Source organism: Melospiza georgiana, chromosome 5 (assembly GCF_028018845.1).
Source record: "Melospiza georgiana isolate bMelGeo1 chromosome 5, bMelGeo1.pri, whole genome shotgun sequence".
In the NCBI taxonomy this organism is placed as follows: domain Eukaryota; kingdom Metazoa; phylum Chordata; class Aves; order Passeriformes; family Passerellidae; genus Melospiza; species Melospiza georgiana.
In genome coordinates, this window is record NC_080434.1 from 21,079,574 (window position 1) to 21,094,437 (window position 14,864).

A 14,864-nucleotide genomic window follows, 5' to 3' on the forward strand; every position below is an offset into this window, starting at 1 on the left:
GCCGGGCCCGCGCGCCGCCTCCCCTCCATTCATGCGGCCCCGGCGCGCGGCGGATGGGCGGGGCGGGGCGGGGCGGGGGCGCGCGCCGGCCGCCGCCGGGTAGTAAAGGCTGCGCGCGGCGCGCGCGGGGGTGCGCGAGCGGCGCGGGCGGCGGGCGCGGGGCCCGGCGGGCGCTCGCTCCCTCCCTGCCCCCTCCCGCCATGGTGGCCACCGAGGGGCTGCGCGAGATGGAGGGCAGCGCGCTGCGCCGGCTCGTGGGCCGCGACGAGGCCGGGGCCGGCGGCGCCGCGCGGTGCCTGGTGCTGGACTGCCGCCCCTTCCTGGCGCACAGCGCCGGGCACATCCGCGGGGCGCTCAACGTGCGCTGCAACACGATCGTGCGGCGGCGGGCCAAGGGCGCCGTGAGCCTGGAGCAGATCCTGCCGGCCGAGGGCGAGGTGCGGGCGCGGCTGCGGGCCGGGCTCTACGCCGCCGTCGTGGTGTACGACGAGCGCAGCCCGCGCGCCGAGGCCCTGCGCGAGGACAGCACCGTGGCGCTCGTGGTGCGCGCGCTCCGTCGCGACACGGCGCGCGCCGACATCCGCCTCCTGGCAGGTACCGGCGGCGGGGACACCGGGAACCGGGGCGGGACACCGGGAGCCAGGGGGGACACCGGGAACTGGGGCGGGACACCGGGAGCCGCGGACGGCTGCCCCCGCCCGGGAATGGGGCTCCCGGCTCGCCGCGCCCCGGGCGGGCAGGGCGCTGCCTTCTCCCGCCCCCGGCCGTCCGTGCTGCCCAAGTTGGGAGCCGGCGGGAGCGCAGCCCGGAGCTGGGTACGGGACGGTGGCAGCGCGGCCGTCAGCCCCGAGCGGGGGTACCCGGGACCTGAGGGAAGTGAGTGTGTGGGGGGAATCCCCCACGCTTTGTTCGAGTCCAGCCCCAGCCCCGCGGAGGTGCAGAGGAGGTATTTGTGCAGGGTCCAGCCCCGGCCGTCACGGCGATGTCCCCTTGCAGCGGGCAGAAAACCCGGGGATGCCTCTGTGCTCTCTTTGCCACTACAGCAGGGATCAGGGCTTCCCCCCTTCCGTGTGTTAAATGGGAAGCTGTGCACATTTGGAGCTGCTCGTCCTGAGAATTGTCGTGAGATGATTTAGGGGCGGGGGATGCTCAGCTGGGGTTCCTGGATGAGCTCTGTGGGGCTTTTTCTTTTTTGTTTACAGCCTGAGAGTCAATTTATTCCTTGGCTTACTTACAGCAGGGGTAAGGATGTGTATGCAGAATAGCAAATCCATTAAGAGGCTTGATAGATGGAGGAACTAGCACTTGAGTTGTACTAGATACAGTAAAAGCAGCAGGAGCTGTTCCCGGGATGCGATACGATGTGCTGCTGCGGGAGTGCCTGCACAGCAAGGGCTCGCTCAGGAGCCGGCTCCTTCACCGTGAGCCAGCGTGGTGCTGGGGCCACGCATGTGGCAGGAAACGCTGCTCTGCTCCAAGGGTGGCCTTTGTCAGCTGAGAGCTCCTGGTGCCTCTGTGGTTCTCGTGGGAGGTTGGTTGGAATGGGAGCCCTTTTAAGGAACGGGCTCTGAGAGACTCAGTCTCAGCACTACAGTCTTCTTCTTGTGCTCCACAGAGCCACTGAAATGATCTTGCTCTGATTCCATGAGAGCTACACTAACCCAGAGCTGTGCATGCCCAAGTGCACATTTGTCGGGCGCAGGTCACAGTGAAGATCCTGAAGTGTTTTGTGCAGGTCAGGCTGCTGCCAGGTTCCCTGTGGAACAGCCTGGCTGGGGCTGCTTGGCCATGGGCTCCTGCTCTGCCTGGCTCCTACACCAGGCAGGGCTGGCATGAACTGCCAGGAGCTGCTGGATCAATGAATCTGATGAGTTTCATTGAAGAGAAGCATTTGAAAAGCTCTCTTTTTCTTTCCAAGAACCATTATTTCCAAGATGTTTCTGCCCATCACCCTGGGCAGCTTTTCCCTCTCATGGTGTGATGACCACTGGAGTGCGATGTGGTAGATCCAGGGATTTTAGGACCAGATCCCTGGAAGTTGTCTAACAAAGGCTCTTGGTTTTGGATGCTCTTTCAACTCGAAGCAGTAGGACTGTAAAGGGATGTCAGGCCAGGGAAATGAAGCCTCTACAAACTGTCCTGGCTGCGTGGGAGGGACAATGCAAATGCAGTGATAAATCTGCTTTAAGGTAGTGGAGCCCTTCCTTTTGTAGGGGGAGGAAGCCACAAAGGACACTGGGATGCTGGCAGTGGGGGGCTCTAGCTGCCTAGGGATTCCTGGGCTGCTTGAGACGCTTGCATCCATTGTTTTGAATATCCAGCCTTGTTCAGGGCAGTCTCAGAGCTAAGGTTGGATAAGAAGGATGTGTCCTGCTGTATGCTCTGGTAAGCTGAAATCTGCAGGCATAGGTCCTGCAGTTGGTTTGAGTCTTCAGGAACCATCCTGGGAGTCAGAGCTTGATCCAGCTGGAGTCCTGTGGTGATAGTGAAGTACTTGATTTTCATTGATTTCGAGGCTCAAAGTCAGACCCTTCAAGGATATCAGGGTTGTTAATTTGATTTGAATGAGAGAAGGAAATGTCACCAGAAGTGTTTATTAGCAGGCCAACACTGCAGTTTCCCTGTCCTGGGAACTCAGGATTTGCTCTCATTTTGACTGCCATGACAAAGCCCTGACATCCCCTGTGCTTATCCCCCTGGCAGCGGGGCAGAGGAATGAGCTGCTCCACGTTCAGTTTGCACCTGTGTCCTTGGGAAGCAGCAGACACCTCTCTCAGAGGGCAGCTTGGCTGTACCTGGCCAGAGCCAGGGCTTTCCTGCTCTGTCGTTTTGGGAGCTCTGAGCTGGAGGGTCAAGCTGGGAATGGGAGACCTGCCTGTATTTTGTGACAAAATAATGTGTCAAGGGAAAACAAGAACTGAACAGTCTTTGGCCTCGGAGCAGCTTTTCCCATTGAAGTCCGAGTATGGTGGAAATAAATCCTCTCTTCATTGTCTCAGAGAGCAACCTTGGCGCCAGTCTGGAGTTTTGGCTGGCAGTATGCAGGGGACCGAGCCCTGGAGCAGGGACTTTGGGTGGCCAAGATCATTGCTCGTGGTGCTCTTGATCCTCAGGGATCCCCCCCTTGCTGCCGAGAGCCCGACTGCTCCTCCAGGGGCAGGGACCACTCTCCATCGCTGTAGCATCATCTAGTGGCCAAGGGCATCTCCGGCTGTGCGTTCTGCAGCGCTGTGGATGCGGGGTGGGATAACACTTGGTGCCTCTCCTCTTGCAGGGGGCTACGAGCGCTTCTCCTCGGAGTACCCCGAATTCTGTGCAAAAACCAAGTCCCTGAGCAATGTGTCACCCCCCACCAGCGCTGAGCCCCTGGATCTGGGCTGCAGTTCCTGTGGGACCCCCTTCCATGACCAGGTATGTGTAAAAGCCCAGTGCTCAGCTATCTTGACTGCCCTTCCAGCATTACAACCTGCTCCAGTGGGAGTCTCTCTGCTCTCCCTCAGCTGGGGCTTGCGGAGCCAGAGCCCTGCTTCCTTTCTTCTCATGGGAAAGCATGGTGGTCCTCCTAAGCCCAGGGTGTTTATGTGCCCCACAGAGTGGACAAGCCCACATCCTGTTAACCCACACCTGCCTGTTTCCGAACAGGACAGAGAGGGAGAGGAAGGGCTGAAACAGGTTTAGCGCCTCAGGAAGGCAGCCTCTGCTCCCTTTTCTGAGGGCCCTGGATCAGGTGCCAGGTTGCTACACAGCTCCATGCTTCTGAGCCATCTGGATGTGTGTCCTGCCTCCCATTGTCCCCTGGCCAACCAGTTCTTTTCCTCTGTCACAGGGTGGGCCTGTGGAGATCCTTCCCTTCCTCTACCTTGGCAGCGCCTACCACGCAGCCCGGCGGGACATGCTCGACGCACTGGGCATCACAGCCCTGCTGAACGTCTCCTCAGACTGCCCCAACCACTTCGAGGGGCACTACCAGTACAAGTGCATCCCTGTGGAGGACAACCACAAAGCTGACATCAGCTCCTGGTTCATGGAGGCAATTGAGTTCATTGGTGAGTGCCTGTGCAGAGATGTTGTGTCCATTGGTGGCACCGGTGGGAGGGAGGTCAGCCACCACCTGCAGGTTTGGTGAGGGGCCAGGCCGCGGTGGCAGGTTGTGGGTCTCACGTCTCACCCCTGTTGCCCTCCAGACTCGGTGAAGGAGTGCTGTGGCCGTGTCCTGGTGCACTGCCAGGCTGGCATCTCCCGCTCGGCCACCATCTGCTTGGCGTACCTGATGATGAAGAAGCGTGTCAAGCTAGAGGAGGCCTTCGAGTTTGTCAAGCAGCGCCGGAGCATCATCTCCCCCAACTTCAGCTTCATGGGGCAGCTGCTGCAGTTCGAGTCGCAGGTGTTGGCCACTTCATACGCAGTGGAGGCCGTCAGCCCCTCGGGGACGCTGCGGGAGCGGGGCAAGGCCACCTCCACCCCCACCTCGCAGTTTGTCTTCAGCTTCCCGGTGTCTGTCGGTGTCCATGCCACCCCCAGCAGCCTGCCCTACCTGCACAGCCCCATCACCACGTCGCCCAGCTGTTAGCTCAGGGCCAGGCCAGCTGGGCAGGCAGTGCCGGGCGTGCAGGGGCGCCGAGCCCCGCGATGTTAAGCAATAGTGCCGGACACTGCCCTTCACCCTGGACTCGCCATCTTTTTCGTAGAGAAATTTCTTACCTCATCTTGGTTTGTTTGCTTTTTATTGTTATGTTTTAAAAGCACGAAGTTGTAAAAGCCACAAACCTTGACATTGTCCAGGCTCTTCGGGGGAGGAACAAAATAGTATACTGGGTTTCCTCAAGTGCCTGGTCTTCACGTGTTTCCATCCCCATTTTACTGTCTTGTTTTTTACACCTCCCCTTCTCCCCATGTTTCTGGTCCCAGCTCATCCAGGTTGACAAGGGAGCATTCCCTGTTTTTATTGTGCAGCAGCCTTCCCTCTTGCAGAGACACCTTGGTGTGTGTGGTGGGTGCTGCTTACCTGAGCCAGGTACACTTTGGACAAGCAGAGCTGCAGGCAGGCCCTTGGGGCGAGCAGGAGTGGTGGCATGGGGCTGCCTGCACTCAACCTCAGCCCTGCCAGTGCCTGGGGAGATGAGGCAGGAGTTGGCAGGCACCTGCCAAATCACCAGCTGAGCCTATTCCAGGGGGAGAGTAATCTTTGTGGTTGGGAAGTGGTTTGGAGGGAGAGATGTAGTCTGAAATGCCTCTTTTCTTGCCTCTGTGGATCACTGGTTTCTAGAAAACTTAGGTCCAATCTCCTGTGGCTTTAAGATGAGAAAGAAGGGGTTGGGGCAGCAGTCTGGGCTGCTTTTGATTACTCTGTTCAGTTTCCTCTTCACCCGTCCCACTGCTGCTCTTCTTCCAAAAGTAGCAGGAAGGGACATGGGTGGGCCATAATGGAAGAGAGAAGCTGTGGGGTGGAGGACAGGCTGGCCCAGAGGTGTCATTCATCCAGCATTTTCAAGCTTCTCCCACCTCATGACCAGCCCTTTTCCTGTGCTGAGTCTTGTTCACCTGTGCAACATTTCTGCAGCTTTTGGCCCAAGCCTTGAAAATGCCTCATCTTCAACCCACCTGGAGCCTTATTTCCCACCCTACCTCTGTCCTTCCCTCCAGCCCAGTCCAACACACAAGATGCCTGTGTGGCTGATGTACATATGTATGGTTTTGTTCCTTTTTTTTTTTTTTCTAGAAATTAACTTTTTATTTATTGCCTGAGGGAAGGAGAAAACATTGTTTGGAGAAAATAAAAATAAAACTGTTTTCAACAGTTTTGGCTGGAGCAAATTTGTCCTAAAACCAAGACAGAGCAGCAGGTTCTGCACACATTCCATTTTCACAGAGCAACTGTTAAAAATGTATTTATTGACTTTTAAACTATTACAGGTATTGCAGATCAGACATTTAGCCAAGCACACTTATAGATCAAACTCAGTTGTTACAGAGATGTTACCTAAAGTCCACCATGTAGGTAGGCTGAGAAACTGCCCATCGTCTTCAACTTTGAGAGAGAAGGTAAAAGAAGAAATAAATAAATGATATCCCAGCTCCAGGTAATTGGCAACCAAGAGAGGACAAATACAGGGCTAGTTATGAAAACAAGTTACACAAAAAAGGTCTAGAAATTCAACCCCCAGCTACATTGCCATGTGGCTTGCCAGAGAAAGCAATTAGGAATGACAAAGCACAAGCTCATGGGACCGCAGCACAGAAAATCCCCATTTCAATTTCCAAAGCTGAAGCAAGTTCTGCAGATGTTAAGAAAGTGTCAAAATTATCTTGTAATAACAGAGATTCTAATAATCTACATTAGTAATTAATGGGACCAGCACTAAAACTTGCCACCAACACACTCAGCAAGACTGATACATCAAAACCAGCCAGATAATGTGACTTGACAGGCATATGTGTCAGTGTAATGGAAATGCATCTGCTTCCCATGTCCCCTACATATTCCCAGGCTCATCACTTTGCTTCACAGATTTTAACACATATATAGTGTTCCCCAATCCCCTGGGTTTCACATCTACTCTCTGTTGAGAGAGGTGGGAACACTGCTGCTCCCTCTCTGCACATCTGTCCTGCCACTCTTGGAAAGACCAGGAGAACATGCTCTGGGACTGTGCCAAGCCACCACCTCTGATCACCAATGGATTCAAGTCTGTGGAGGTTCACAAGCCAGTTGCTACATGAGACAAGAACTGAGGATGTGCTTTCCCAGGTGTTCCCCATGCAGGCTGCAGCACAGCTTACAATGCTGCACAAATATTCAGTTTAACATATCTGAAGCATGCATTAGATGCACCTCCTATTGGATTTCTGAGCTAGACTTTCTGTAGCAAAGCAGCATGGAAACAGAGAAATCCCACTGAAAATAAATTCACATATTTCCTGACATTGAGCTTCTGAGAATGATTAGCAATGTTCAAACTAATCTGTTTTGTGGCTGGACCCTTCCTTTTTACCCATCTTAAAAAATCCTGTTCAGGGCAATTTCTGTTAGTCCCACATGGAAATTGCAGGCAGTGCATGAACTGTGCAGAAACTGATGCCATTGGAGGGACGCAGTGGCACAACATGCTTGCATCCCTCAGCACCTCACACATTCACGGGGAGCAGACACCTCCTCTAACTAGAACAAACAGCAGGAGCAGCTGGTTTCCAGAGCCAAGAAAGTGCCTTTCTCCAGGAGCTACTCCCTCCCATATGCCACATCCCTTTTCTGTGTCTGCTGGCCACCACAGCCAACAGTGCACAACATTTTGCAGGGTTTTCTCTCCGCTTCAGTGTAGAATTTTCTTTTGAGGTACTCCCATAACAAACAAGCAAAGCTTAAGTTTGCAGACAAAATAAATTCCTGCTACATAATGCAGTGGGATTCAACTGCATCTCATGCAAACACTTGAAACAGAGGTTAAAAAACCAATAGTGACTGCCACATGGTGGAACTAGTATAAGAGGTTTGTAACAGTCTCTATGGAGCTGGGATCAAACACAAGATGAAAATAAGAATGAAAAAATAAAATATACCTTATTAAGGTACTGTACTGTCTGCTTTTAATCCTAACAAAAGTTTTGTTGACAGCAATCAGAATGCAGTGTCACTCTGCACCAGGTATCTAACTCATCAGTCTCATGGAAACAGTTTCAGCAGTGGAGAGCAGAACCCTCCTTTGTTAGGTGGTGACTTTTCTTTCTGTTTTGCCTATTAAGGTCCTGTTATGAAACTACACAGAAGTTTCAAAATGCTGCCTCAAAGGGACACTGACAAAGATTAACAGGCCTGAGAGACACATTGTCCCTGGTGCCAGCAGACACCAAGTTCTGTCCCTGGTCTCCCAAGCCTATGAGGGCTTAGCCCAGTGTTTTTATATCCTCAGCTCCTACTGTGCCTCCCACTGGTGATCCAATGCTGCAAAATGAGCATCCCCATACCAGGTGACTGCTCTTCTCAGGAGGTCAAAAACTTCATTTCTCAGGAGGCAGCACCTGCCTGGTTATGGGGCCCCAGTATTTGTAAGGTCCCACTGTAGTTAACTCCCCCAGCTGAAGCAGCAGCGTCTGTACCATTAACAGCCTGCCAAAAGCACCAGCACCACCGCCGGGTTTTTAACAGGTCACTTTGGTATCGATGGGCAATCCTCACTTTGTTTTGAACTGAAAGAGCACCTATGACAGCATATGCTACTCCTGCATAGGTGTCTGCAACACACAGATGCATCATCAGGCCTGGGTACTCCTCTGTGTCTGGCCACAAACGGATATGAGCTCACGTCATTACGAGACAAAAACCACTGCAAAATTATTTCCTCACGCAGCACCTTTACTCTGCACAGAACATCAGAAACATTAACACTGGCAGTTCAAAGATACTGGAAAGTCGAATCACAGAATATGCTGAGTTGGAAGGGACCCATTGGGATCACTGAGTCTAACTCCTGGCTCTGCACAAGACAGCCCCAGGACTCACACCATGTGCCTGAGAGTGTTGTCCAAAAGCTTCTTGAATTCTATCAGGCTTGGTGCTAAGACCACTTTCCCTGGGGTCCCTCTGGGTGAAAATCCTTTCTCCTAATACCCAACCTAAATCTCCCTACTAATCTCAGCTTCATGCTGTTTCCTCCAGTCTTGTTACTGGTCATGGGAGTGAAGATATTGGTACCTGCACATCCACTTCCTCTTGTGAGGATGTTGAAAACCCCAATGAGGTCTCCCCTCAGTCTCCTCCAGGCTATTTTTACCTTCTAGAAGTTTCAGGCTGCAAAAGGAATCCTGTCTAGCCATTAGTTCAACCAGCACATAGGAAACAACAAGCAAGAACAGCATCCGGTGCGGGCTCGGTGGGGCTTTCCTTTTTAGATTAGTTCTTGTTTATGAAAGATGTAAAGTTTTAACTTTCACACCCACATTAACCATTTTGCTCACCTAAGCAGCACAGCTGTTTCACCATTTAAAACTATGTCTAACTGGGGATGGAGAGCAGCACTCACTCTGGTTGCTATCTGAAACCCTAGAGCAGATAGGCACATCCCCTCACGCCCTTATTAACTAAATGAAAAACAAACCCCAAACTTCAATGGTGAATACAAAGCTTCAAAGCCTAGTGGTGATCTTTGCAATCCTCTAACACTATGAAACGAGTAGCCAAAATACAAGCACCCAATTTTATCAATGAAACTTGTTTAAAAGGACAACTAGGCTAGAGCCTGGCTGGGACTTCAAAGCTACATATTTAATCAGGTCACAAAATGAAGCGAGAACCATATATCCACTGTCAGCTCAAGAAAAGTAAGAGTTCAAGTTCTGTTGGAGTATTGCTATTTCTAAGTTTCCTTTAGAGATATTACAAAGAGATTATGTTCAGGTAGCCATATTGCATCAAATGACTGATTTTACAGTGGGTGATTACTGGTGATTACTTCTTGTGAGGATGACTTGCTTCAACATTAATGCCTTACCATTAAAAATAAAAGTGTTGTGTCTTAATGCTGAAAGTGAAATGCTCCTCAGGATTAAGTCTTTTATAAGACTTAATTGTTTTATACAAGACTTAAGTGTTTTATACAAATGTGTTAGCAAAATCCCATTTCTGGGGAGCACGTACATTTTTATGAACTAAGAGCACACTATTCTGTTGCTTTCTTGCTTTAAGGGGGATAAAACCTGAATGCATGAACTGGATCATCAGATAGTGCTGGTTGATAGGGTAATGTACCACAAGTTGTGTCCAAAGGAACATTTTTTTTCCTCCAGATGTTACATGGTCAACACTGAAGCACATCTCCTGGTACTGGCTGTTAGGAAAAAAATTAACAAGTCTTGATCTTCAACCTTCTCTGAAACTGTAAAACACCACAAAAAAGAAACAGTTTCTACTTTTGTTAAATCCATATCCACCATAAGGGGGACTTTTGAAACTGTTTGATGCTGTGCTATGCAATGCTTAAAAATAACTTTCTCCTACCCAGCAAAATAAACCTGGGAATTTGGGAAGAAGGGTATTAAGTGAATAAATCCTAACTTTGTTCTCTGGTATACCTGCAAACAAATCTGCTTGCTGACTGATACTTTAAAATTTTGTTCTCATCAAAATGTAAAATTGATATTTAAAAAAATTACTACTTTTGTAAATCCCTTAAGCTCTTCAACTGTGATGTCACACACAAAGATGTGACAGGAAACTGCTGTAATAACTCTCCCTTACCAGCCCGAAACCCATTTACTGGGTGTCATCTTAGAGAGGGACATGAACCAGATACACTCTCCTGTATGAAGTCTTCTGACTTTTCACCTGCTTCTCCCAGCAAAACCATACCCTGCTGTAACTGTAGAACATTTCAAAAGCTGCATTGTACTTAATAGGAGCCTTATAAAATGTTCTTTTAGATGCCAGAAGAGGGCATGAAGTTCTTCTAAGCACAAGAGCTGGTTCTACCCTTGCAAACACTTCCCAGGGCTTCCCCCAGAAAACTCACACAGACAAGGCAGCAAACTGACATCGTTTGTTTCCACTCCAAAGTTACACTCACTCATGTTATTGTTTGCTCAGAGGTGTGCAAAAAAACCCCTGTATTGAATAACTTGACCTAGCCCCTCCTCAGATGAAATTTATATTGCATTGTTAATGATTTTAGTCGACTTGACTTTGTGCAAAATATTTTCAAGAAAGTTCTGGCTCAACTTCAGAATACAAAAGGAGAATAAATAGGATCTCTTGAAAACAGGAAATGAATGGTGTATGCTGAAAAGAAAATGATGGGCTTAATGTAATTTATCTGCAAATAAAATAACTAGAAAAGTAGTGTCGGAAATTTTAACATGTGAGATGGCAGCAATAAAGATTTCCATTTGCACAATAATGTTCCCAAGGTCTAGATCAAACCAATATTATTTTACACATGGTATCTGCAGAGACTAGGAGCCTGAGATATGTTATTAAAAGGCAGTCCCTTGTAAACTTTCCTCAAGAGGAACAGTAGCAGTTGAGTATGCAAGAGTTACTCATTATCATATTCATCAAGACAGCAATACTTTAAGACATACAGCTTATTTCCAGGTTGTTAAGAATTTTATGTGATACTAATTTTCTGAAACATGTATCCATCCAGTCCAAGATTGAAGTCACATCCTTCTCCACTGCTCTGAAGCTACTAGGTCTTCTGTTCTGCTGCTGTTGCTGTCTGTGAGGGAGCTTCTGGTTTCACAATCTGGTACGTAATGAGATATTCTGGGTATGCCTGAAAGTAAAATAAGAAAGAAACCCCTGATTTATGCAAGGGTAACTCAGCAAGTTCCAGTTTTTGCATTTCACTAAACAGTGACCAGGAAGGACAATACAAGAACCAGCTCTATGTTCACAGCATGCAAGAAAAAGTGGGTATTTCAAACCTAGTCAGCACTGTGTGGAACTGCTGGATGTACTTAACACCTTGGTTAATACACAAACAAAAAGATGTTTCCTCCATTCTTCCACAGTCACTGCCAGAAATTGTGTGCAACAGGAATTCACAGTTACTCTCCTTGTTAGCTAACCCTACAAATCGGTCAGTGTCTGTTAAGTTCCTCAGAAATCTCAGATGACTGATAAAGTCTGACCTCAAAAGGGACAACAGCCTGCAATGTAACCTGCAAAGGCCTTCACTGGCAGTAAAATACTTGGCCCACCCAAAGCACATCACCCAGTAAGTCATCTGTCTATCTGTCCAGTGTTTCCTGGAGACAGCTGGTAGCCATTTCAGCCCCAGAACAAAGGTAGAGTTGATGGAGGGCAGGGCCCCATTCCAAGGAACCTTGACAGATGAGACTGGGCCTACAGAAGCCTCATGGAATCAAGCAAGGGCAAAGGCACCTGAGACTAATTCCTTTTAACACTGCAGGATGAGAAGCTACTCAGCTGAAAAGGTGATGGGCTCCTTGGGAGACAGCAAGCTAAAGCAGAATCAGTAGTGTGTCCTGGCAGCAGTAAAGGCCATGAGCATCCTGTGGTAAATTACCAGGTGCAGCAGTAACTGCTGTTCATTCAGTACTCCCTCCTTGACCACATCTAGAAAACCACACACAACTTTTAGGTTCTACAAGACAAGAAAGATGCCAACAAGCTGGAGCCAAGTTCAGCAAAGGACCAATAAGATAGTTGGGGCAGAGAGCACAGGATAAAGAAGATGCTGAGAGAGAGAGATGGGCTTGTTTGATCAAAAAAGAGAAGGCTTTCTGAGACCATAATTGTCACTCTATCATAGAAGGCCACCTGACTGGTCAGACATAATCTGTGCTTACTTAAGCTGTGCTGGCTGTCTTGAATCACCTCCTGGTCTTGCATGTGCTTTCTATGAGGATCTGTTCCATGATCTTCCCAGCTACAGAGGTGAGAATCACCGATCTGTAGTTCCCTTGTGTCTACTTTTCTCCCCTTTTAAAAAATCCAAGCGATGTCTCCCTTTTTCCATTCACTGGGGTCCTTGCCTGACTGGCATGACTTTTCAAATATCACAGAACTACAGAATATTCTGAGTTGGAAGGAACCTGCAAGGACACCACCAAGTCCAAGTGAATGACCCATACAGGGATCAAACCCATGATCTTGGAATTATTAGCAGCATGCTCCAACCAACCAAGGTAGTCTAAGGGTGTGATGGAGAGTGGCTTGGCAACACCATCAGCCAGCTCTCTCAGGACCTGGGACGTTTGTCATCACAAATTTGTAGTTATTCAGTTTGATCATGTGATCTGGGAGCCACTCATGGTAGTAAGCAAAATACTTCTATGGAGTCAAGATCTAGCTGAGTTCTTCAGATTAAGAATCAACTTTTGAAGACTCCTGTGCTACTCCAGCTGCCATTTAAGAACAGTCTCTGTCACTGCTGGGAACCTACAGGTAAAAAGCCCAGGAACCTCAAGATGTTCTGGAGCTCCAAAAATGCACGTGACCTTGATGATGCAGTAGTGCCACTAAAACACAATGGGAGTAAGACAGCTTACTGAGAGAAGCTACAATTCTTAACAGACTCCATCAGAGCTGCACAGGGGAAATTAGACAATTCTGCATGGCATAAATCAGAGCAGAGCAGTGGATAAGAGTAGCATTTGCTATCTAGATGCAGTTTGCTGTTTATTTCCCCATTTAAATGAAAGAAAACCCAACAACCTAATCAGCAGCATCATCACAGCATGCTTGGTCTGGAGAGCAGGCACAGCCCATCTCCAGCTCAGGCTCTGTCCTTGCATAAAGGCAGTCCCAGCTAAGCCACCTACCTGCTCCCCTCTGTAGATGACATACTCAGCATAAGCAAGTCCATTCACGCTTGGCCTGCCGATAACAGAATGGTGCCCGGGAGGGGCGTGAGCCATTTTCATTGTGCTGAACTGAAGAAAGGATTTGCCAAGGGTCACTCTACAGAAGAGCATTTGTCTAAAACGTAAAAAGAGAGTGTCATTTTCAAATATCTTACTAGGAGTTGTATGCTTCCAGAAGGATTTCAGTCTTTTGAGATTATTTCATTACAATTAATTTCTCATGGCTTTTTAGAGAAACACTTAAAGAACCCAGTCCTAAGGCTGTATAAAACCTGTCAAAAATCTTTCATGACACTCAGAAGGGAAAACACACAGTTTGTTTAGTCCTCACATGGAAGCCTGTTCTAGTTCATTTCATAGAAAGCTGTTGAAAGAAGCTGAAACTCTCTGTGATCCCACCAGCAGGTAATGGACAGGTGTCAAAGTGTGAGAAACACATTGATCTACTCCAGGACAAAACAAAGCTGCAATTAAGTCCTGTTCCAAAATTATATTCCTCCAATATTATCTACAGTACCACACTGTACTGCTGACCACCACTTTGCACTGCAGTTTTGTCCTGAGAGTGCCTGGAGTTTAATTGCTATTTTCCCCTGACTCTTCATTTTCAAACTTGCTCTTTCAAGCCTCTTTCCTGAGCCACTGCTCACTTTGATTTATACTCTCTGCATGCTTAGATGTAATTTTTGACCTTCCTGTGGGACTTGCTGCATTTATACTCGTTTTGTTCAACCTTGACAAATGGAAAACTGCATTTTTCCTGCCATGACCAAGCTCAAGTGGCCATTCTTTGCCTGCATATCACCCTCTGCCAGGATCATAAAAACCAGGAGAGGCAGAATTATGTGTGGGGAACTCTTCTGGATTCCTACCTGTGGCAGATGTAACAGGACCTGTCTTTGTGTGTGGGACAGCCAGTTCCTCCCCCTATTCCATACACATATTGGTTGCTTTTTGAGGAGTTCTCAGCAAAGTAAATTCCAGCTCCAAACATTCCTCCAATGTATGCATGCCTTTCATCAAATCCTTTGTGAATGATAGCATTAATAAAAGGAGACCCTAGAACAGTGACACAAAAAGACACATACCTGTTAAGTTGTATAGTAATACAGGACTCAATGTCAAGAGGCGTTGATCTGCCTCAAATAGACCATTAAATAGCAGAAAGTGTGCTCAGTCAGCTGCAAGGGGGCGATACCCAGCAGGATGCAGTGATGTGTGGGATTTATCATTATATACCAAAATCCCACGTGTGACTCATTTCTTACTCATTTCACAGATCTCATTAAATGGCTTTCCCCCCACTCACATTTCAGTGCAATTTATCTTGTCAATGCATACCCTCTTCAGGAGTCAGCACTGCTTAAGGTGGGGCAAGGTGTCAGGACAATCATACCCAAAACCAATTTCCTATACAGAATCACAGAAGAATCTAGGACAGAAGGACCTTCAGGCAATTGTCATTTGCAGGCATTTCTAGAGAAATCTTGCTGAAACTTATGGTTGGTTTTGATTCCTTTCCCTGATGCTTGCCTAAAGCACCA

At 48.6% G+C, this 14,864-nt stretch overlaps 2 protein-coding genes across 2 annotated transcripts in view; one reads left to right on the forward strand and one right to left on the reverse strand.

Moving 5' to 3' along the window:
* The first annotated feature begins 200 nt into the window (after positions 1-200).
* Positions 201-8,063, forward strand: DUSP4 (dual specificity phosphatase 4). Its single transcript, XM_058025219.1, has 4 exons — positions 201-594; positions 3,275-3,411; positions 3,827-4,046; positions 4,185-8,063. Exons 1-4 carry the CDS (start codon positions 201-203, stop codon positions 4,568-4,570), a joined length of 1,137 nt encoding a protein of 378 aa, XP_057881202.1. The 3' UTR covers positions 4,571-8,063.
* The window catches only part of TNKS (tankyrase), a 128,049-nt gene continuing 119,057 nt past the window's right edge, over positions 5,873-14,864 (reverse strand). Inside the window, exons 25-27 of the mRNA XM_058025218.1 lie at positions 14,193-14,379; positions 13,279-13,435; positions 5,873-11,264 (exon numbers count right to left, since the gene is read on the reverse strand). Of these exons, the coding sequence (XP_057881201.1) occupies positions 11,178-11,264; positions 13,279-13,435; positions 14,193-14,379 (431 nt within the window). The 3' untranslated portion in view covers positions 5,873-11,177. The remainder of the gene's footprint in view (positions 11,265-13,278; positions 13,436-14,192; positions 14,380-14,864) is intronic.

Bases quoted from the DNA above. Each gene is read 5' to 3' on its own strand.
- DUSP4 (XM_058025219.1), top strand. From the start codon at position 201: ATGGTGGCCACCGAGGGGCTGCGCGAGATGGAGGGCAGCGCGCTGCGC. The intron at 3,412-3,826 runs GTATGTGTAAAA...CCTCTGTCACAG, and splicing joins GGACCCCCTTCCATGACCAG to GGTGGGCCTGTGGAGATCCT. The intron at 4,047-4,184 runs GTGAGTGCCTGT...GTTGCCCTCCAG, and splicing joins GGAGGCAATTGAGTTCATTG to ACTCGGTGAAGGAGTGCTGT.